At 42.9% G+C, this 22,854-nt stretch overlaps 1 protein-coding gene across 5 annotated transcripts in view; it reads right to left on the bottom strand.

The window, feature by feature from the left end:
* The window catches only part of STARD13 (StAR related lipid transfer domain containing 13), a 383,288-nt gene that overhangs the window by 14,512 nt on the left and 345,922 nt on the right, over positions 1-22,854 (bottom strand). For 3 of the 5 annotated variants that reach the window (XM_032611028.1, XM_032611027.1, XM_032611029.1), the window contains 4 exons: positions 21,214-21,277; positions 9,270-10,669; positions 8,044-8,217; positions 6,729-6,888 (listed from right to left, as the gene is read on the bottom strand). In XM_032611028.1, coding sequence (XP_032466919.1) covers positions 6,729-6,888; positions 8,044-8,217; positions 9,270-10,669; positions 21,214-21,277 — 1,798 coding nt within the window. Of the gene's footprint in view, positions 1-6,728; positions 6,889-8,043; positions 8,218-9,269; positions 10,707-21,213; positions 21,278-22,854 lie in introns of those variants that run through there. The other 2 variants (XM_032611030.1, XM_032611031.1) reach the window with 2 other exon arrangements.

Consider the following 22,854-nt stretch of genomic DNA (forward strand, 5'->3'; position numbering starts at 1 on the left):
TGCCTATAGGGCACTGAGTTTCTCAAGACTGGTTCTTCAACCCTCAGTCTCCACTCTTTTCACTCCCCAAGGGCTCACTGGTTGGCCCACTTCCACATCCCCAGTGGTCAGAGAGGTGGGCAGCGGCCTCGAGTCAGCGCGGCTCTCCCTCCTTATTCCTGGAGAGACACGCCAGGTTGTCTCACTGGCTGCTCTGTGTGCCAGGCCGGCCTCGACCCAAGCTCAGGGGTCTGAAGAGCTCTTGGTTGCTGCTATAAACAGAGAGCAGCGCCAATTCTTTTGAACTGTGCAACAGCAAGGGAAGAATTCCAAGCAATTAGAGAATACTCAGGTTTTTGTATACGTCAGCTGAATGGATCGCAGGGGCAATTATATCCCGCTACTTTTTGTGGCAATAAAGACAATTCTTAGTAATACTTCTTGGCGTTCCAAGGCTTACCACCCTAATTTCACAGAACAGGATATTAAGGCATAGTGTCACTTAAAATATTAATTGCTTTCTTTTTTATTCTTAAAGTTTGGAATGTCTAGAAAATGTAAAACATTGCCAAGAAGACTCTAAAGAGCATTTCTCTTCCTCTGGCAACTACTCCAAGTTTCATCAAAGGGCATGAGAAGAAAGCACGTCCTGTCAAAAGAAAAGTTCAAGATGTCAAATGAGTGATTATCGAAGTGAGATCCAGCCTTGATGTGTTTACATCTCAACTCTTCGGATTCTGGAAGGAGGCCCGGGACCGTGCCTCAGGGCTGTGCTGCCCGGCAGTTCTCAGAAGCCAAGTGCCCCAGAGGTGAATTCCTCAGTGTGACTCACAGTTATCCTCCTGTGCGTTGGTATTATTCCATTTGAGAATTCCTGTTATTATGTTTTAACGGTAGAGAAATATTGATCGGATTCTATAAAAAGAATAAAGCAGACAAGCGTTTGTGAGGACATCGCAGAACGAGATTCCTCTTTTGTCCTCTGTGTCTCGCTGGCTTTGATTTTGGGTGCACAGTGACGTGCAGGTACACACACATCCCAGTGATGTTTTCTTTGTATTGTTTTGTTTCCAAGTTTCTTTCTAGTTTCAGCAAATATTGTGATTTTAATTATTTTAGACATGTCTGGAGCTCTCCAGCTGCGGGCTCCAAGCTGCTTGTTCTGACTTAGATCTCACAGGATGTCCAGAGGGTTGTCAGGTATTTATTTGTTCTGCCTCAATTTCTGACAATAACCTTCCCGTCCCACCCTTATCATCCAAGGGACGTGGGAAATATCTGTGGGTTCTGGGGATTTTTGTTGGAAGCACCAAAGGAAATTTTTTTTCCTAAGCCTAATAAAGTAAAGGTGGTCTGAAATCAGACTCCAGATGTTGGAGTGGAGGATGGCGGAAGGGAAAGATGGTAAGGGCGCCTGTCTTCAAAGATGTCACTGAGCTAATGTAAGAACTAATCCTGGAACTGTCCTGCTTCCTGCCTTCTTGTCATGTGACCGTGGGAATTTTCTATAGTTTAAGCCATTTGGGGGCAGGGCTTCTGGTCCCTGGAGTGAAAATCTCCCTGGGCGTGGTAAATAGAAGCTTCCTCTAGTGATGTAGAGGTCCTGGAACCAGAGAGAAGAGCTTCTCCTACCAATCATCATAGAGCAACCAGGGGTGTTGGTCCATGGAGTTGGCAACCACCATTTCTTCTTCTGCAAAAAGCTTTCAGAGCAGTGATAAAATATGCATTTTTGGCTAATTTTTTTTTTTTCTAAGTAAAAAGTGGAGGACCAAAGAAACCACTTTAAAATGGGTTTCTTCTAAGGGCACCCTTGTCATCATAGCCAATGGGAGGCAACTCCGGACCCTTCAGCTTCATTACGAGGAGGACCCAAGATGTGTGAAATGTCTTTCATTTGCTTCCGTGTCTGTCACTGGTGGGCGGGTGACCTGGGTAGACACACGGGGACCCACACTTGGTTTAACGTTCTGCGGTCACCGTTTTGAAATTCTTCATAATTTATATGCACTTTCATTTTGCACAAGGCTCCACAAATTACGCAGCAGGGCCTGCTCTCATGTACCTCGAAAGCACGGCTCTAAGACTCTCTTAAAAGGTAAGAATAGAGGTCAGCAGTGCGAAATCCAGTTTTTAAGCTTTTCTCTTGCACATAATCTCTCATTTTAAAGATAAAAGGATGAACAATGAGTGTTGCTCTGATCTAGTTTTACTTTCCTCTCTCTTTAGTCTTCCACCCAAAAACTCAGCTATGAGAAAGCAAGGACTCAAAGTATAATTTAAACAGATAGGCGCTGGAACATCACTCATCTTACCCGGGGTAGGCAGCAGGGAGGGTGATGAACAGGTGGCAGGTCGAGGACACTTGTACTGAGTATGAAGTGTCTTCCCAGCATAATTGGGCTTTTAAAACTTACTGCTCCATTAGAAGGAGAGCCTGGGCATGAGTGCTGCATTAGAACTCAAATGTCATCTAAATAATATTAAATCTCCTACCTGGCATCCTGTTTATGCTAATCCTTGCAGCACTTAATGGTGTTTGTCAGGACTTGCATTTCCTCTTCTTTAGGGATGTGCTCCGCTAATGAAGAAAAGTTGCTTTTATTGAGAGAGAGAGAGAGGTTCCTAAGAGCAGTAGGTGGTGGGTTCTTATCTGGAGCACTGCGGGTTTAGCCACTCTCTGCTGTGACTTCATATTCATCAGGGGCTGTGTATAACCTATCCTTCTGTGCAGTTGATGGAGGGCAGCAATAAAGCTCAGCCAACAAAGCCCGCTCGTCTCACAAACTGCTGTGTCTGAATACAAATGGTTCAGAACCGAAGGCTAAACTCCCTATTTCATCTCCAGCCAGCTGCCAGGGCAAAAATGGATACACTGTGTTTCCTCATGTGGAAGCTGTTCTGCACTTGGGGGTGCAGGAGCTGGAACGGTGGTCTTGTTTCAGGACCCTGTAGGGCTGTCTTCAGCTGTTTGCGATGCATGTTTGAGAAAAATGTGTAGCATGAGGGAGAGAAGCTGAGCTTACTGCAGGAAGCCTCCCTCCCCTGGATGAGGGGCTGAGCCTTGGGACAGTCTTGCATGGTAGTTCGAGGGGACCATGTAGAGGCAGGCAGGCAGCAGAGAAGCCAGTTAAGGGGGGTTTAGAGGAAGAGTATTCTGAGACCCTCTGGTCTTGCATGGCCGGGGGGCTGAGAGCTCAAGAGCCTGTGTAGACCTGAGTCTTCCCTTCAGAGGAGGTGCCGTTGGCGAAGGAAGGACCCTCATCTCGTGTGTGTCCGCTCCTTCCTTGTGACCCTTGTCCCTCTTTCTTTTCTGATTCATTGGCTTTTATTTGCTCGAGTTTGCTCTTAAATCTCTAGAACAGTCTTCCTCCTGAGCCTGGTTTTCTTCGATTCTTATTATATTTCTCTAGTTTCCCCTTGTCCCTTCCTATGACCACCTTCCTTCTTCACAGGGACCAGAGGGGGGCTCTGTGTGCTGCCCACACTGTGTGCTGATGAAGGGGAGGGACATACAAGGTGGGGGCCCTGCTGGCGTTGTGTACCCCATAAGGGGAGGAACTGGATTCCACGAAAGTCCCTTTGACATCTTGAGGATTTTTTCTTTTGACGGATACAAGAGAAGGGTTGCCTTGTTCACTGCGGTTACATTTAGAATCAGTATTTATGCCTATGAAATTAGTCTTTTTTCTTATAAAGCTTTGCCAGCATACTGTTTTTCAGTGTGGCGTTCTTCCAGATTTAAAAAAAAAAATAGTTATAGGCCTGAAATGGAGGCTGGGAATAAGCCAGTGAGTAGAGATTGAGGGGGTTTTGGTGCCACTGTCCTTCCCTCTGTTCATATGACTTTGCTTCAAACAGGACACTGGGCCCAGTAACAGTAGTGATGCCGGTGATACTCATTATTCGGAATCTGCAGGGGGCGGGATTGGTTTCCATTCTACATAAAGACTATGCGGTGAGTAGAGTGGTGGTATTACAATGCATTTATACCCAATCTTGTTCGAGAAAGAATTCAAGGTGACTTATAGTGATCTATAAAGTACAGTAAGATGCAATTAAAGATAATAGATGAGAGGACTAGAGCAAAAGGAAAATAAAGATAGAAAAGGTTAGCAGGAAGTAGGAATGAGGTTCACACACCAAATTCATGCCCCCAAATTATATATATTTACTACAGGCAGAACATGCATTTGGCTTCAATAATTCTAGCAGCCAGTGTAGAGAGGAAAACATATCCAGCTGAATGAGTCTGGTGTACCTAATATAAATACAGACCAGTTATCTAAAAACAACAATCTTTTCAGGTGCTGGGGCCAGAGAAAAAGATTCTTTCATTCTTACAGAAAAGACACCACATGATATAATGATCAACATCACCAACACAATCCTGAGAGTGAATTCATCAATGAGTTGTTTCGGGCCACTTCTCAGAGTGTCCCTCAATACTAGAGATGGCATCACCCCAAAGTCCACTGGGACAAGCAATTCTAACAGGTGGTAGCAAAGTGCACTTGTTAAAAACTTGGACTCTGCAGATAGATCTTCAAGCAAGTGTTGGCTCCACCATTGCCTCCTAGGGGCTAACCCTGCCCAGGGTGGATATGGGATTAAATGAGGCAATGCTTGCAGGATACTTAATATGATCCCTGAAACATGCTGGGCACGCAAGAAAGGTTACTATTATTGAATGAATGGCACAGATGGCCTGCATTTACTTGAAGCATTCCTGAACAAACACTGTTTTCTCTGAATAGAGCTTTTGCTGATGAGCATCAGCTAGCTGGCTATCCATTAGAATGTTTGGAACAGAATATTTTCTATGCTTGGTAAAAGGCAGAGCCGAACACTCTAAGGGAACTGGCCAAGAGGGGAGATGAGTCTTACACACCCTTAGGAAAACTGAGAAGCTTGGAAAAACATGTGTCCGAATAACCAGCTACCCTCCACAAAATACAATCTTGGGTCTGCACTAATCAACCAGTAAAAGTACAACTGAAGCCACGAAGTCCTGTGCCAAAGGGCGTGGCTGCAGTACTCTCAGGGCTGCAAAAGACAGTGATCAGAGTGGGCATTTCCAAGTGTTCACTTGAGCCCACCTCCCCAAAAAGTTTCCTCAGTAAGATACCCACAGACCCTCTACCTTGGATTAAGGTGTGCTTTTGATAAAAACTCTAAAATGAAAAAAAAAAAAAAAACCAAATCTAACACTTAACAAACCAGATTCAATGGATTGCTCTATTGGGATGTTATTCACAAGTCACTTAATATTGGGGCATCTGCCAAAGATGAGCACCATTAGCTTTAGACAAGTGGTCCCATCGCCCTTCTTTCTGGGAAACAACAGGCAAGCCATCCAGGCCATTTCTCGAACAAAGCAGCCATCACCACCACAACAGTAACAGCAACCACTGTTACCCTCACTATAACATCTAAATATGAAAAAATGTAGGTATGTGTATTATCTAGATTAGGAGTGGGAAGGGAGAATGGAATAATGCATTTAGTTCAATCAGCAACGGCATCGAATGAAGACGTTACCCTCATTCTTACTGAAAACTGGTATCGGATTCATCATGATTCTTAGTGTGATCTCAGCACTGGGGTAGAGACAAGCATCAGTTCATGAATTCGTGTAGCTCAGCTCATTCCTGTCCACTGAGCCCAAGGCCAAGGGAAAATCAATGAGAAGTGCAAATAATCTTAGGTTGGCACAGATTATTCACAGGGCATTACAGAGTATGATGAACAAAAGCCATTATAGAATAGTTGCCTGAAAATACCCCCAGTACTCAAGGCTGTAATTTATCAAGCAGAATTTCATTTTGGACGGAATGCCTAACAGAGAAACTAATGAGTGTTAATTCCGAGGAGCAAAGGCTTGGCCTGGTTAATTATAGGATGGGTTGCATTCTGGGCCAATCAGAGCCCACCATTGTGTTGCCCCCCCCCCCCCCCCAGTCCTGGAGACAAAAATGATCTCCAAGACTTTTGTTTAGCTTGAGCTTTTTAATCAACTCCACAAGATGAGGGAATATTTAATTTAGCTGATATTATTTTCATATTTTTAAAAGATTTTTTGATGTGGACCCTGTTTAAAGTCTTTATTGAATTTGTTACAATACTGCTTCTGTTTTATGTTTCGGTCTTTTGGCCCTGAGGCATGTGGGATCTTAGCTTCCCGACCAGGGATTGAACCCACACTCCCTGCATTGGAAGGCGAAGTCTTAACCACTGTACCACCAGGGAAGTCCCTATTTTCATATTTTACTTGCACATTTTAAAAAGATATAAATAAATTTTTTGAAAGATATAAATAAATTTGTCATGGTGCTGCTTCAAAAAAAATTTATAAAGGGAGATATAAAGACCTAATTCTGGTTTAAAAAAAAAAGACAAAGAGGGATAACAGAATGCTATGAAATTAATGGTGGCACTGAGACCATAATTAAAAGGAAATGCAGTAGACAGCTTTACTCTCAGTTTCGGGGGAACACAAATTAGCCATCACGGGTACAAATGATTCACATTAGCTTTCTGCAGTCACTCCAGGGTGTCCTTCAAGTTGCCAGTGAGGAAACATCCTCACACAGCTTGACAAGGATGTCACCTGGTCAGATTAAATACTGATCTATAAAGATCACAATGCCTTTTATTTTGGAGAGGCATGTCTTGTCTGATCCTGGACAGATCTGGCTCTGCCTGGCACTCCATACATCCCAGGCTGTGCTTAGGATTTACGACCCTACCTGATCGAGGCAGTTGCTGCGTAGATACCTCAGGGCTTGCTGGATACTCTGTGGCAGGGGCTGTCCCGTTCTCTGGACGTGAACGATGAGAGGAATGCCAAAGACTGTCTTGTCTCTGTAATCAGGAACTTTCATCCTCTTCATGAACTTTGGAACTGCCCTAGAATTCACAGAAAGCAGGTCATGCACGCCTCGTGGAGCACACTGTGGGGACAGGCTGTGAGAGCAAGAGGGAAGCCAAGCTTTTGTTGGAATATTGGACAAGCACGGGGGGATTCAACGTTTCTCTCTTAATTACTCACATTACATGGAAGGACTGTGTGTGCCCCGTGCCTCTGTTAGACCTCTAACTATTAAACAGCATGACTCACGTTAGCAGAATGGATTTATGGCCCTGCTTTCAAATCAAGTGCTCGACTTTCCAGTTTAATTGTGATAGACACACTTCTCAAGTGATAAACACTTAAACGTCCCCAACAAGACATAACAAAACAAATTAAAAAATACATCAAGAAGAAGAATCTGGTTGGGGTTGGGGGAGAAAGAAGGGGAGAGAAGATAAATCATATTCCTAGACTATATCCTTACTTTTCTAAAACCAGTTGTACCTTTTAAAGGAAATTTTAACACACAAGCATATATTGATTTGACCACGCAATTTATAACTTTCTAAAATATTTTTATAAAAGCATTGCCGATTCTTCTATATGACAATTAACAACACATTTTATTTTTTTCCAAATCCACCAAATCATCTAAAATAGGTCCACATTCAAGTTCCAACATATGCTTTTGTCAACCCCTTATTCCAAAGGTTTCCTGCATATTCTTGTTTTCATTTGCCAGTGAAATAAAAGCAGAACTGCATTTGAAGAGTTCAGTGCTCTTTGAATGAAGCAGTGCTGTAAGTGTTGAGCTCTGCATTGGGCCAGAAGGTGCAAGAAACAGATGTTTCTTTGCAAACTGCCAAAATTACTTGATGGCAAGTTTATTTTTAATGTCTCTGTTCACAACTAATTACTCTTTACTTGTCCTTTTTCCTTCTTGGAGCCTGACTGCCTTCCCTGGAAACTGACAGAGAGCTACAAATAAAGCAATGCTTCCTGCAGGCTACATCACATCGAAGCTTTGGATCGAAGCTTTGGCAGCCCAGAGGCGGGCAGTTAGGCAGAACTCTGGGCATTATTTTCAGGAGACTGGCAGTGAAGGCAATGAACGGATTCTTCAGAAATCAGAAAGTAAATACTGAAGTGTTCGCGATCGCACCCTGAGCCCTGGAACAAACAGTCCCCTCCTAGGTGAATGGGCTACGTACCACGTCCAGCCGTGTTTGTTGGACATGGAGTGCTTTTCCATGATGGCCGTGAGGCGAAGCAGGGAGAAGCGCTGGAGCAGGTTCAGCTGGCCGGCTGTCTGACCGCTGATGTGGGGCGACGCCGTGGACGGCTGCGGCTGGTGTGAGAGCTGGAAGCTGTTCCACCGGAGTCGCCTTTACCGGAAAGACCGTCAGAGAAGCCAGTCACAAAGGGCACGTGATATCGGAAAATACAGGATGTTATTAATTGTTAAGTAGCTAATCAAAATAGTTTCCGAGCCAAGAAAACCACCAAGCAAGTGGAACAGAAGACACAAAATGTACAGAATAAACAGAAGAAACTATTTTTCCCAAGTCTGATAAATCTGGAAAAAGTCATTATCTGTTTCATTAGGAGGCTTAAATAAGTGATGTAATAAATTTTATGTGTTTATTCCTAAACTCATTCCCAAAGTGTTGAAAGCAGCTGAGACTGTGTGTGTGCATAAGAGAGAGAGAGAGAGACATTCAGACAGACAGACAGTGACAGAGAGCCAGAGATTGCAAACGTCTGGGAGCTATAGAGTACTGTCACACTGCTGTCTTGTGTCCGCACTCTGACTGGTGAGCAGCACTGATGAAGCACTCCTGAAGTGATGACACGTCAGTCAATGAGCCTCGAGAGCTGTCACTGCCTCAGTGAGAAACCCAGCAGCACATACAGTAGGCTGTTCCTACTGCTTAGGCCCTGCCAGGGCCATTGTCTAAGGAGCTTCTGAAATGGTCGTTGTACAACAGCTTTTATGTACTTAGTAATCGGCATTTTCAAGCCAAAATAAACTTATGAAGTGTGTATACACCTTAGATCTCAGAAATTTCTCATGGACTTTTTTAAAAGTTTAAAATTTGGGGTAGAGATGCTTTGCAAGGTCATGGGAAGGGCCTGTGCACAGGCAATGGACCTTCTCATCAGTGCTTTGCACATAAGAAGCTCAAAAATTTTTTTTGCATAAAACCAAGATTGAATTAAAGGGTAAACACTAGGAGAAATGAACGTGAGTTAACATGGATTCAATCACCACAGTATCTGCACGAAAGACACTACTGTTCAAATAATCCCCAACCACATACATCACTTAGGACAGTGTTAAATATTTAGAAGGTACTCTATAAATGCTTGTTAAATACATAGACCATAATTATTATGAAATGGATTAAACATCATTTCACAAAGTCATGCCACCAACCTGTTTGGCCTGGTCAGAGAGGCCCCTACTCCAGAGTCCCTCCTTTCTCTGACCCCAGTGGCCTCTGATTCATTAAGAGACGCTCCATCTCTTTCCACATCACTGGGTGTTGTCCGACCTTCGGAGACAGAATTGCCTTCAAAATCTAAGGTGATCTGACTAGGAGGGGGGAAGGGGCAGAAGCCAGCTTCTCCGGACAGTGCATTATGTGTCTGCAGTTCAGGTAACAGGTTTTTGGACCAGTCATCCACTACCTCTTGGAGCCCGTTGACATGATGCAGAATGTCGTCCAAGTGAGGGAAGAGATCGTCCTTCTCCAAGTCCAAAAGATCCCCGGTGCTGGCATACAGGTGGGAGCCGGGGACGTTGTCATAGATGCTAACTCGACTCGCTCTGTGGCAGGACGCCATGAGCCTGGGCTCCCTGGCCCCAGGGCCCGGCCGTCTGCCCGGGGAGACGTTTCCAGTCCTCCAGTTAACCCCGCTGCTATTGTCTGTTGGTGAGAGGCTTTCGATAGAGAGCGCCTTGGGGAACGTGCCTGGTTTGTGGTCCTTGGGAATGTGCACCACCAAGTTCTCTTGGGAATGAAACTCGCGTGCGTGGTTTTGGTCCCCTGCACCCCGCAGTGCTGTCCCCGCCAGCACGTCCAGGTCTTCTAAGTACATGCCCCCGCGCTTGTGGGCCTCCTGGCATCTTCGCTCCTTCAGGCCGGGCGTGCTTACCCCGCTGCTGCTGTTTTCCGACGGGCTGCTCTCACCGCTCCATTTGCTGGGGCCCGGAAGCCCTGTTTTGCAGGCAGCGGGGGGTGAGTTCTGGAGATCTCCATTTGGAATCTGGATGCACTGCATGGCCTTGAAGGACTCGGGCTCCTGCTGCAGCACCGGGCCGCTGATCACCAAGCCCCCGGTCCGCCCCGACCCCTTCTGCCTTCCCTGCGCTCCTTTCCCTCGCAGCGTTTCCATGCGTTTCAGAAAGGATTTGGCTCTGGCCCGGGAGGGCTTCTCATTCTTTGGGTGCAAAGGGTGCTGGAGACCGTCTCTGGGGGACGGCGGGAGGCTGCTGCCGCCCAGCGTGGCGTCCAGCATGGCTGGGCCGTGGGCGCAGTACTGCCCGGGGCCGTCCAAGGCCTCCCGGCCGGCGCCGTAGCTGCCCGGCTGGCTGCGGCCGTCGCTCCCGCCGCTGCTTTCGCTGTGAATGGAGCAGACCTCGGGCTCGCTCAGGTCGGTGAGGACGCTCTCACTGCTGGTCGTGTTTCTCATCGTAATGTCTCCTGACGACCCGTTTCTGTCTCCGCCGGGAAACACTGCGTGGAGGTCGTCCACGCGAGACCACCGGCGGCTGGTCCTTTGGAAAGTCCATTTGTTGCTGATGCAGAGATCTTCCTCATCAGAGTCGTCACCCTGGGAAACATCAAGGATGACGCGCATTTACAGGTGGCTGGGATGGAGAGGGGAATCTAGGTGAGCACAGGCACGGTACCCCCACCTCCTTTTTCTCCTTCCTTCCCTGTCGCACATGCTCTCTGGGTTTCCTGGGCACCTTTGCTGGGTCCCTCCACCGTCTTTATGGTCCCTACACCTTCTTCCTTCCCAGTAGCTGGAAGATTCCTTCCCAACCCGCAAAGCTCTCTTCCTTTCAGTTTTCCTTTCTTCCTCTCTGAGAAGCTTCCTTGCCTGATTACAAAGAGGACGTAATTACCATCGTCGAGACAGCCTAAATATAAAACACCTGCAGTTCCCCTTTTCACATAGAAACTTAATCCTGGCATAAAATGCATTTACTTCTTCCCTGAAACCTCTTCATGGAGCCCTAGGACCATATTTCCAGCTTCCCTCTTCTGAACCTCGGAGCCAACACTCCTTAGTCTCCCAGACTTGATTCTTAGCATATGTTCCCTGTGTAAGTTAACGGCAAAATTATCTCCGAATTCCTGGAGGTAGAAACTTGGGAGCTATTCGAGAGACCCCTGGTGGAGGAGAGTCCAACCCAGCCTGCACGGCCAGGCCGGCCTTCTTGGTTTTAATTAACCCTGAATTGGAGTGCCTTCGTAGGACACGCTTGTCTGGGTGCCGAGGCCCCACTGCTCTGCCCTGTCGTACCTGCTGCACCTCACACATTTCTCTTACTTGTCTGGGTTCTGCCTGAATTCGTAGCCCCTGAGAGAGGAGAGTCTGGTTCCCAGAGGTGGCTTTGTTTAGGCCATCTAAATAATTTCCTTCTGAGATGAACGGAATCATCTGCTCCTTCTTCTCCTCACCATGCATATGACCAAGACCCAACTCTGAAATGATTCTCAGATCTGCTCCCCCACTCATATCTTCACTCCCATTCCCTAGCTCAGGTCCTTGGCTGGGTTATCACAGTAAAAACCAGGCCAGCATCTTCTCCATCTAAACAGCTTTCCAAGTGTAATCCAAGTACGATCACAGGATTTCCCAGTTTAGAAGGTTTCAGTTTCCCCTCAGCCCTCCTAAGTGTTATTATGGCATTCGAAGCTCTTTTGACCTGACTGCAGTGTGCTTTACTTATTTCAGCTGTTCCTCCCAATCTCCCTGCATTCTGTTCTCTGACCTGCAACTACGCCCCAACACCCAGCTCTGTTACAGGATTAAGAGCCTAAGGGGTACATATGGTCCCCACATCCTTCCCTGGTCCCTGACCATTCTTGGGTACTCAGCTCATGTGTCTCTTTGAAGTCTTTCCTGACAGCCCCAAGGCAGTGACTGCACTCCCTCTGTACTCCTGTAGCATTAGGTTTAGATCTTTATTGTAGCATTTATTATAATACTAACTTAAACTCATGTCACAAGCACCCACTCTCAACAGTTACAGGTAAGTTCATCAAGCATATAGTAACTGCTCTCTCTATATATATCTATATATGTGTGTGTATGTGTGTGTGTGTGTATAGTTAATTGGATTAAGTTTATTTCACTTTACTTTGACATCTGGTTCTAAGACCTGGTTCCCAGTGCTAGTAGTTAATACCAGTTAGACTTAGGTGACTGTACACAAGTTGCTTACTCTCTCCAAAGTCAGTTTTTATCATTTATAAAATGGGAGTAAAAATAGGCCCTGCCTCATAGGTTCGCTGTGGGGATTAAATGAAGTACTGCATTTAGTAGTCCCTCACTGAGGAGTATTTGTTCATTTGTTATTTTTCAGTGTCTGTTCAGTGGCTTCTGTGCTACCTGTCCGTGTAAGACAGATGGCTTATCTATCTTTCTACATATCTGGCATCCACCTTATCTCCTCTGGACTTTGCAATATATTGTTTTCAAGGAAAAATAAACAGATGCTTAGTCAATAAATGTGGGATCTTCCCATTCTTATTTATTTCCTGAAAATCTAGGCTTACATGAGTTGGACTAAATGACACATTTGAAGTTTCACGTATAAGGTGAAAGAAGGTAGAAAAGCATGGTACTCACAAAGAATTCCATAGCTGTGGGAACACAGTAGGAAATTAGCTCTGAGTTTTTAAAACGTTGTACAAAACTTTGGCGAAAGAGTTTAAAAATTGTACAGATGGAAAAAAAAGGCAAGACTATAGGATGATGAGTCAAAAATATACTTTCTTTGTAGCCTTTTCTACTTCCTCTTTCCCTGTAATGGATACAATAAACCCTGAACTCTGAGAGCCATTTAAATACCAGGTACTGTGATAGGTTGAAGGTTGAGTTAATTGGATTTTCATGTCACATATCAGGAAGCTAGTGAGGAGAAGTTGATATTAAGTAAGCATTCTGAAAAAGCCTTTTTGCAAATAGTTTCTGAGAAGGCAAAAGAAGGATATGCTTTTAAAGAAAATACAGATATTTAAAAATAGAAACTACAATATTTAGTGTTAGCTCCAACGAGCTCTCTAAAGCGAGCCCAAACTTGGTTACTGATGCTAGCAAACCACATACTAGTTGGATAAGGACTTCTTTATGTTGGTTTAGAAAAGATGCCAAGCGGGCACTGTGGGCTGGGGATGGAAAGCCTGCCCCTGTCTGCTAGGCTCTAAAGAGCTTATTATACTAGCTGTGGGCAAAAAAGGGATATTTAAAACCCAACCAAGGCATATGAGAAAGTGGTAAACTCCTGGGAAAAAAGGCAAACAGTTCAGGGAAATTTTGCAGTATTTAGATGGTTTGAACCAAAACAAACAAACGAAAACCAAAGCAATAAAAATCAAAAATAAAACAGAGAAAAAAGAAAATAATACCCATCTCCTTTAGTACCCTGTGCATGCAATTATCATAGTACGTCCAAAGGGTACTGACACGATTCTGTGTCTGTTTTTCCCACTAGTGCAGGATCTTTGAAACTACTGATAGTGACATACAGTAAGAAATACATTTTTCAGTTATAAGCTAAATAGGTACTAGAGATGCAATGTACAACGTGATAAATATAATGAACACGGATGTACGTTACATGTGAAAGTTGTTGAGAGTAAATCCTAACAGTTCTCATCACAAGGAAAAAAGTTTTCTTTTTCTATTTCTTTCACATTGTATCTATATGGAATGATGGATATTCACTAAACTTATTGTGGGAATCATGATGCATGTAAGTCAAATCATGCTGTACACGTTAAATGTATAGAGTGCTATACATCAATGATATCTCAATAAAAATGGAAGAAGCATAAAAGGAAGTAATCCGTATACAGTACCTAGAACAGTATATGGAACATACTAAGTGTTCAATAAATGTTATCTGCTAATTTAAAAAAGTACATTTTCCATCGCTACTCAAGGCCCACATATAAATTATGCTAAAGTGAAAGAAAGAAAGAAAGAAAAAGAAAAAGAAAGAAAGAAAAAAAGAAAGAAAGAAAGGGAAAGAAAGAAAGAAAGAAATTCGTACTATAATAATTATATTTGTCCTCTGATACTTTATATTCTAGTTTAGTCTATTTCATTTTTTAAAAAAAAATGTTGGCAACCAACCAAATTCCTTTGATAATCCACCAACAGGCCATGATTCACAGTATGAAAAACACTAGAGTTTTAGTTTTTTTATACATTCACGGTGTAGCAGATGGTCCGGCACATAGCAGACTCCCCAATAACTGTGAAAGTGTACTGATTGTTTAAGATGATCAGATTTCATCTGTTTTTTTTAAAGGCTAAAAACAAATAGTTTGTGATTATTTAGAAATGCAAAATGGAAACCTCTCGGAGTCAGATGTGTTTATGAGAAAAACACACCAAAACTTTATTCTCTTATCTTAATGATTTAGTAAACCATGGAAATACCATAGACATGGAGTGTCTGGATTTCAGCCAGGAACTGACAAAAGGCTCTCATGATATTGTTGTGGCCAAGACGGCAAACTGCTGGAGGCTACGGAGCATTTTGTTAGTAGCTGGTTGAGTAACTCCATCAAAGAGTGTGATCAAACGACTGAAAGTAACTGAAGGAGAGATCTCTGGGGGGTGCTTTCAGGTTATGCCCATTTTAAGAATAACTTGAATGAGTCAGAAGAATTCATGTTTTTTAGATGTGAAGATGGCACAGATTATTCACCAAGTGATCTTGAGCAAGGCACCCACTTTGAGACTCAATTTTCTCAGCTGAAAAATGGAAATGATAACAATACACATTTTGCATGGTTTGTCAACAGAATCAAATGAGATTATATATGAAAATGTCCGATAAATGTTAAAGTGCAAGATAAAACTATTGTTGTTAGAGCATAGTGATATTGAGATGCATGAAGATCTTAACAGAATTGAAGGATGGCCTATTAATAAGATGAAATTTCATGAAGTAAAATATAAAGACCCTAACTTCACAAATCTATTATAGGATGCGCAAGATGGAAAGGCTTTGGTTCCTATTAATAGCCTTGAGAGTTGTAGTAGATTTAAGCTTAATATGAGTTAACCATGTAATGTGGCTACCAAACTATGATCACCCACCTTAGGATACCTGACCAGAAGCATGAATCTCAATACTTGGAAGGTTGCAGACCCCCTGTATTCTGCCTGGTCACATACATCAGGAACAATGAGCCACATTTTCAGGGGCACGTGGAAAGGGATTTACTCCTAGAGAAGAGTAATCGGAGTGGCCAATGATCTAGACACCACAACCTTCTATGAAGGATGATTGAAAGAACTAATGGTTTGGTTTAGAAAGAAGGAACTCAAGAGCAGTGCTACTCGAAGTGTGGTTAAGGGGTTGACAGTCCTCAAACTTACCAGTCTTCACTGAGATAAGTTCAGACATTGAGAGTAAGCATTAAAACCATTTGTCACCATTTGGCAAGGCTGTGCTATACGAGTTCATGATCAGTGGACTTGTCTTATTGAACAGGGTTGAGACCAGTTTGGGTGTTGGGCGCAGTAGGTTATAATGTGTGACATTTCAAGATTACTTTATCTACCATAACCCAAAGTGTATAATGTACAGGATCCACTGTTTTACAGAAAGATAATTGCAGAAGTTGGCTAGTAATGAAAGATTGAAGATGAATTTTTAAAATACAGCATCACTTACTTCATTTTGAATGAAAGGTAAAAAAATAATAGCCAAAACTTTAAAGAATTACTTTAAGACTTCTTCTTTGATTCCACTCAACATACTCTGTGAGATGGGTTTCTTTATGATGACTAGTATTAAAACAAAGAAACAGGGACTTCCCTGGTGGTGCAGTGGTTAAGAATCCGCCTGCCAATGCAGGGGACACAGGTTCAAGCCCTGGTCCAGGAAGATCCCACATGCCGCGAAGCAACTAAGCCTGCATGCCACAACTACTGAGCCTGCGAACCACAACTACTAAGCCTGCATGCCTAGAGCCCATGTGCCACAACAAGAGAAGCTACTGCAATGAGAATCCAGCACACTGCAATGAAGTGTAGCCCCCGCTCTCTGCAACTAGAGAAAGCCTGAGTGCAGCAATGAAGACCCACACAGCCAAAAAACAAAATAAAACAAAACAAAGAAACATTTTAGATATGCATTTTTCCCTGTGAGTAGTGTTGCTGTCAATCCAACCTAAATTAGATAACAAGCAAAAAAAAAAAAAAAAGATAACAAGCAAAAAACTCACTGTCAGGAATACTTATAGTGTTTGATTGAAATGTGCGTACAGACATTTAACATGGGGAATTTCAAAGTAAACTTTTTGTTCAGTTCTGACAGCTGAACAACAAAAAAAGTTATAAGTGCAATCATGATTCTTCATATTAATAGCCTAAGTATACTTTTAATAAAAATATGAATAATTTTTGTAATTCTTTTCTATTTCCTGTTATATTTGTTCCAATTATATTTATTGGGATGCAATTTTGTATCTGTAGAGTCTAATAAAACATTTAGGCTTGTATTTTCTATAACCTTTTATCATTTCATATTTCTAATAATTCCTTTGTAGTGAATTTTACAAACGTTATCTTGGTCAGTGGCAGACTGGAAATTAAAAAAAGAAAAATCAGTCACCATAGACAGTTTAAGAGACTTTGTTCTAGATTGAGCAAAGGTCAGAAAACTTTCTGTAAAGGGTCAGATAGTAAATATTTTAGATTTACAGGCCATCCAGTCTGTCACAGCTACTCAACTCTGCCTCTGCAGCCAAAAGAATGGGTGTGGCTTTGTTCCAATACAACTTTCTTTACAAAAGCAGGAGCGCTAGTTTGCTGACCCCGGATCTAGAGGAAGGGGAAATCCATATTCTGTGCTTCTCCAGAGAAAACAGCTGGAATCAGATGGGCAAATTTACATAGAATCAGCTTTCAGCTTATTATATGGAAGACTTCTGGTAATTAGGAAAAACCAAACTGCCTTGCAATATAATGAACTCATCACGTCTAGATGCTTACAAACAGAGCCTGAGTGAATTGTGATAGATGCTGTAAAAGTATATCCTGTACTGGATGGGAGACTGGAAAAGATGAGCGAAGATCTAACTCAAAGATCCTATGGTTCTAGGACATTCACATGCAACAGTCTTCAGTTCAAGACTGTATACTCTCCAGCCAAGCGAATGATGGAATGAAATGTAACTTCTTTCATGTGACGCTGCTGTTCGGAGCTGCCAGGAGGTGTCTTATTTGGTGGGAGATTTGAGGCTGTGAAAGGCAGGGGGGGGCGGTGGGGTGGATTGGGAGGCAGAGGTCAGGCTCCCTGACGACACCCGCAGCTCCTTTGAAATGCCCAGGGCATCCAGGCCGGGAGGTGCTGGCTGCAACGTGGCAATTAATCATTGTTTCTGTGTGGCTTTCCACCTTTGGCTATGATTTCAGAGAGCTTTGTTAAAACTATAACTTTAACCAGAAACTTCTTTTGAAGCTGCTCTTTCTCCCCTGGGAAATCTTAGGTAAGAGTCCTGTGTTCGCGCGCGTCCCTCTCTTTCCTCATCTAACAGAGATCCTTATGGGAGTTCAGTCTCTGACTTCAGCTTTGTACTCAGAGCTAAGCACTATCGCATAAACGCTAACCGTAATTAGGGGATTTCAGTGTCGTCATAAAGCAAGTGTGAATTCTGTAGGTAATAATGAAGAGAAACACTTTTCTGAGAAAGATCAGCTTTGCAAGTGCCTTGGGGTTTTTAATTTAGATGAAATGCCAGTGTTTGGCTTTTTCTAAAAAATGAGAACATTCTTAGCTGAAATTATATATGCTTCAGAGACAAATGCCAACCAGACACTGCAAAAGAAAGGATTTTGTATTTTTTAAACAAAATTTGACCATCTCTTTCCGCTGGAAACAGGAGCCCATACAAGTCCACAGCCGTGAGAGGCGGCTAATGCATAGTTACACAGAAATTTAGATGTTTATCTTGCACTAAAGTTGACTGGAGCTGAGTGGTTGAGCCCTCCAGTTCAGAAGCAGGGACCTGCCACTTGCAGCGCTGCAGGGGGAGGAGCCTGAGGCCCGAGGCGGACAACTGCTGACGTCCCCAGGCTCTCAGAAATGCCGGGTTTTAGTGAGTCTTTCAGTGAGGAGCCTGGCCAAGACTGAAGACACTCTTCTCCACCTGACTCTCACAGGGAAGGTAATCTCGATCTTTAGAGGACTGCTTCTCTCTTCTGCAAAGTGGTAAGGTGCGATTTCATTTCTCCTGGTGCTTTACAAGCGAGTGGCATTTGATGTACAGGAAAAGTGCATGCCTAACCAAGTATGAATGAGGCTTCACCATCTTTATGTATTTGTGGATTCTCTTTTTTTTTTTTTTTTTTTCTGCCTTGGGTCAACCACTAAACTCTTCAGAATTAAACAGAATTAAATGAGAACCAAGTTCAAAGCAGAGCAATGAGATTCATGACTCATTCACTATGAGAGATCCAGAGATAAATTTCCATGAAGACATTAAATAAATCATGGACTTGAGTACAAGACAGCAAGAAATATCCTTCTTCTGAAACAACAATAAAAATACATAATTGTATGTATTGCTGAGGAAAGCCTTCGAGGTCTCAGGCCAAGGGTCAGAAGCTCACGCCAATACATTTCTGAATATCTCTGAAAGGCCAGGAGGGGCAGTTTGCGGCCAGAATAGCTGGGCTCAGATCCTGCCTCTGCTGTTTCTTCGTGGCTCTGGGCAAGTTACTCATCTTCCCTGCCCTTCAACCTCTGCATCTGTGACACGGGGTTAGAGATGAGGAATAGTGCCTGGCACAGAGCGGGCACCGTGGGAGCTCGTTAACCACACCACAGAGCACTGAGCAAGCACACACGGCCCTTCTGAGGCCCAATGGTCCTGAAGGGAGAAGAATGACTGTGGCCCTGGACGGCTAAGCCATTTGGGGATGACATTCTGCAGCATTAAACATGTCTGGGCCTCTGCAGATTAGAGATGAACATTGTATTTCTATTTCTTGGATTGATTAAAATGAGGACATACCCAGAGGAAATGCTACTGTCTTTTTTTTTTCTTCTTCCAAACAAACTAATTCCAAAGTTGGTTGAAGCTCCCTGTGGTGCTTGGTTCGTGAGTTTCATTTTCTATTTTTGATCATTTGGCCTAGTCCTAGCCTGTATTTATTTTTGGCCTTTTTTTGCAGTAAAATAAAGGACTAGCCCAAGACTTGGGCAAGGGACAGATCATGGGAACACGTGCCACCACCAGGGTCTCCTGCATAGTTGCTTAGACCACAGTCACAGATGCTGGTCATGACTGAGATTCACAAGTGGGTGGAGATCACCCACTGGATTTATTTATTTCAAAATTCAGGCCATGAGTCCCCAGTTTACAATGTGGAAAGCAATGTTCTTTTCAAGTGCATGCATCTGCGGGGCCTACAGCTAAGCAGGGGCTGTAAGGGTGTGTGCCACTATATCCAACATAAGGAATAAATTAAGAATGTCAGAATACTGAAGTGACCAATTTACAGAGGAGCTTTTGTGAAGGTAACAGAGTCTAACAAATGTTATTCAAGCCTATCTCACATGTGGGTTTTGAAATGCCGGCAATAAGGGAAGAATCCAATCATACCACTTGGTTGAAAACAAATCCTGTTGTTAGTTTTTGGCATTTGCTTTTGTGATACACAGCAGCTAAGGATCTGCACCGGCAGTGTACAGACCAGCCACACAGGCGTGGCTACACTCGGTTTAATAAGAACCATGTGTTATAAGCAAACAGTGTGTATGCTTCTCAAGGGGTCTATTCGGCCAGATAGCTGTTGGGATGTTTATTCCCACATTTACAATTTTTCTTTGACCTGGACAAATTGCTCATGTTTTAATATATTCTCTGGATATTGTTTTTCACCATTTTACCTCCTTAGCTTAAATCTTTGGCTCCCAGCTCAAACCCTAAACTGTTTTGAAGGTGAGGTCAACCAGAATTCATTTGCGCTTTTTTTGGGTGCTGTTTTAGAGCAGAAATTCAGGTTAAAGTTATTTTTAAAGATTAGGTTTCTCAGGAGTGACTTAAAATCCATGGGCTGTAATGACTTCTCTGTATAGACCAGAATAAAGAACACTTTCTTTTGACTCAAAGATGTTTTCTCTGCTTCTTCAAAATATACTAAGGCTTGACTTGTTACATACTGAAGATGTGAAATGAAAAAGTAGGTAACGATTTCAATTCTGAGTTTCCTAAAAGGATCAATTCAGTGAGAAAGAGAGGTCTTTCAGCGCAGTGGTTAGGGGCCTCGGTTTTGGAGTTAGACACACCTGAAATTGAAACCCTGCTCCACTGGTTGAAAGATCATGGGCAAGGGACTTAACCTGTTCAGGTTTTATTTTCCTTCTCTGGAAAACAGAGAATCCCTATCACAATGGATTAAATGCCATAACATAGCTCGTGGAAAACAGTAAGTGCTCAATAAAGTACAGCTTTGTTTCAGAACCAAAATCTCCTGTCTTATTCCTACAGAGGGAAGAGCACGTGCAAAGTCCTAGAAGAGGGAGGGAGCATAGTGGCTCGTAAAACTGAAGGACATTCCCTGTGACCAGAGAAAAGTGCAAGGGGCGAGAACGGAGAGATGGGGCAGGTTCTGAATCTTGCTGTTACACTCTCCCCCCACCCCTCAACCATGATGAAACAAACCTGCCTGACAATGAAAATAAATATGCCACAGGAAAATAAAATGCCACAGGAAAGAATGAGGCAGAAGACACTTGGCCCCATAGATTCTTTTCTGCATTCTCTTAAACTACAAATCACTGTGGAGAATTTGGGTCTAATATGGAGTGGATATTTACAACTAAACTTCTGAAAGATTATCATAAACAATTAAGGCATTTTACATTTTTATGCAAACCCTCTGAAAAAACTAAATCAAAATGAAACAGTGAAACAAACAGACATCAGATATATAACAGATATATAACAGACTTACTTATGATGTTTATGATATAATGGGATATTTGGAGAACAAACACTGATGGTCGGGCATTTCAGAATTTTGCTTCAGTTCGTGTTGTTTTTCATTTGTGAATGCAAGCTTCTCCTACTGGTATAGCCATGGTCTCAGTAAGGTGCAGTAAGCTTACCTACCTTTTTCCTTTGGAAGTTCACATCAAGTTTCATTGAGGCACACTTGTTCAAGGTATTTAGTCGTCTAAAAAGAAAGAAAAATGTGATGATTGCTACCACTAATGAACCTAAATCTTCCTTCCAGTTTGATAATTCTCATTGATTGCCAGTGAAGTTGAAAGTGCAGAAGCAACCCATCATGTCCGAAGAAAGGACTGTACCCAGAGAAGGTACACAGTAAAAGAGTTCCCATTTGTTCTCCAGCCTCCAGACCTGAGATGACCTTCCATGAAGCCTACCAATCCCTGCCCCTTCCCTTTCCTGGCTTCTCTTTCCACTATTCTTGGAAGCTGTGAGCACTTAGTTTTAGCCATACTTTCACCAGTCCCTCAATTCGTCTGCCACCTTGACCTTCCATCCAGTCTATCCTACTAATTCCCCAAATTTGGATCAACTCAACCATCTGTCTTCTCTTCTGCTCTTGTGTAATAGTGCTGAATTACACATGCCATGGATTGAACTGTGTCCTCCTCAAACTCATACACTGAAGCCCTAAATCCCAATGGATTGTATTTGGAGTAAGAAGTAATAAAGGTTAAATGAAGTCATAGGGTAGAGCCCTGATCCAACAAGATTAACGTCTGTAAAGGAAGGGACACCAGAGCGCTCCCTCCCTCTCTCTCAATCCGCCACGGGAGGACAGGGCAAGAAGGTGGCTGTCTGCAAGCCAGGAGGAAAGTCCTTACCAGGAACCAAACCCTGTTGGCGCCTTGATCTTGGACTTTCCAGCCTCCAGAACTGTGAGAAAATAAACCTCTGTTGTTTAAGACACCCAGTCTGTGGTATTTTGTTATGGCAGCCCGTGCTGACTAATATATACATTTTGAAATTCTCCCTCAGCTGGGCTCATCAAATTGCTACCCAGCATTTATTTCATTTTTTGTCTCTGGTCAGCATCCATTCTCAGAGAATGAAAACTATCTGAATCCCTCAACAGATGACTTAGCCACGACTGCCAGTGAGAAAATACAGCTTAAGTCACTAATTCTTTTCACAATTCTTTCCTTCATCATATAAAAGAGATGCTCCTATTCTTTTTCAAAGCTAACACTTTATCATGTGTCTGATGTCAACATCCACCACTTCACGTGGGACTTTGACCCTCATTTACTCCCTCTCACCTCAGCAGACTCTTCACTGTTCTTTTCTCTAAGCTCATCCCTGTCATGAACAAATTGACTAACCAATTAGTTAGCAACCTAAATAACCATAATCAAGCAAACTACCAATTTTCCTTCAATCTTATCTTTCCATCAAGCAACTCTACTCACCATCCTGACATCCCCTTCCTTATATTATTCAGTTTGCTGAGAACATCCTCAATTTTCATTCACTCTTCAACCCACTGCAATCTAATTTCATGAAATTCTCTTTGCAAATGCCTTTATTATTTTGTTTTATTTGATTTTTTTTTAATTATAGCATATGGTTTAAGGAGTCAAACATTACCCCTCATGTCCTTTTCCATTTACCAGTCTTTGGAGGCAACTTTATAAAGTGTTTCTTTTGGTGTTTACTTCCAGCAATATGTATATGCTGTTACTTCTTCATTTTTCAGTTTAAGCCATTATCTATTGATGTTGTTCTATGAAAGATAAAGTT

The sequence above is a fragment of the Phocoena sinus genome, chromosome 18, assembly GCF_008692025.1.
Source record: "Phocoena sinus isolate mPhoSin1 chromosome 18, mPhoSin1.pri, whole genome shotgun sequence".
NCBI classification, from domain to species: domain Eukaryota; kingdom Metazoa; phylum Chordata; class Mammalia; order Artiodactyla; family Phocoenidae; genus Phocoena; species Phocoena sinus.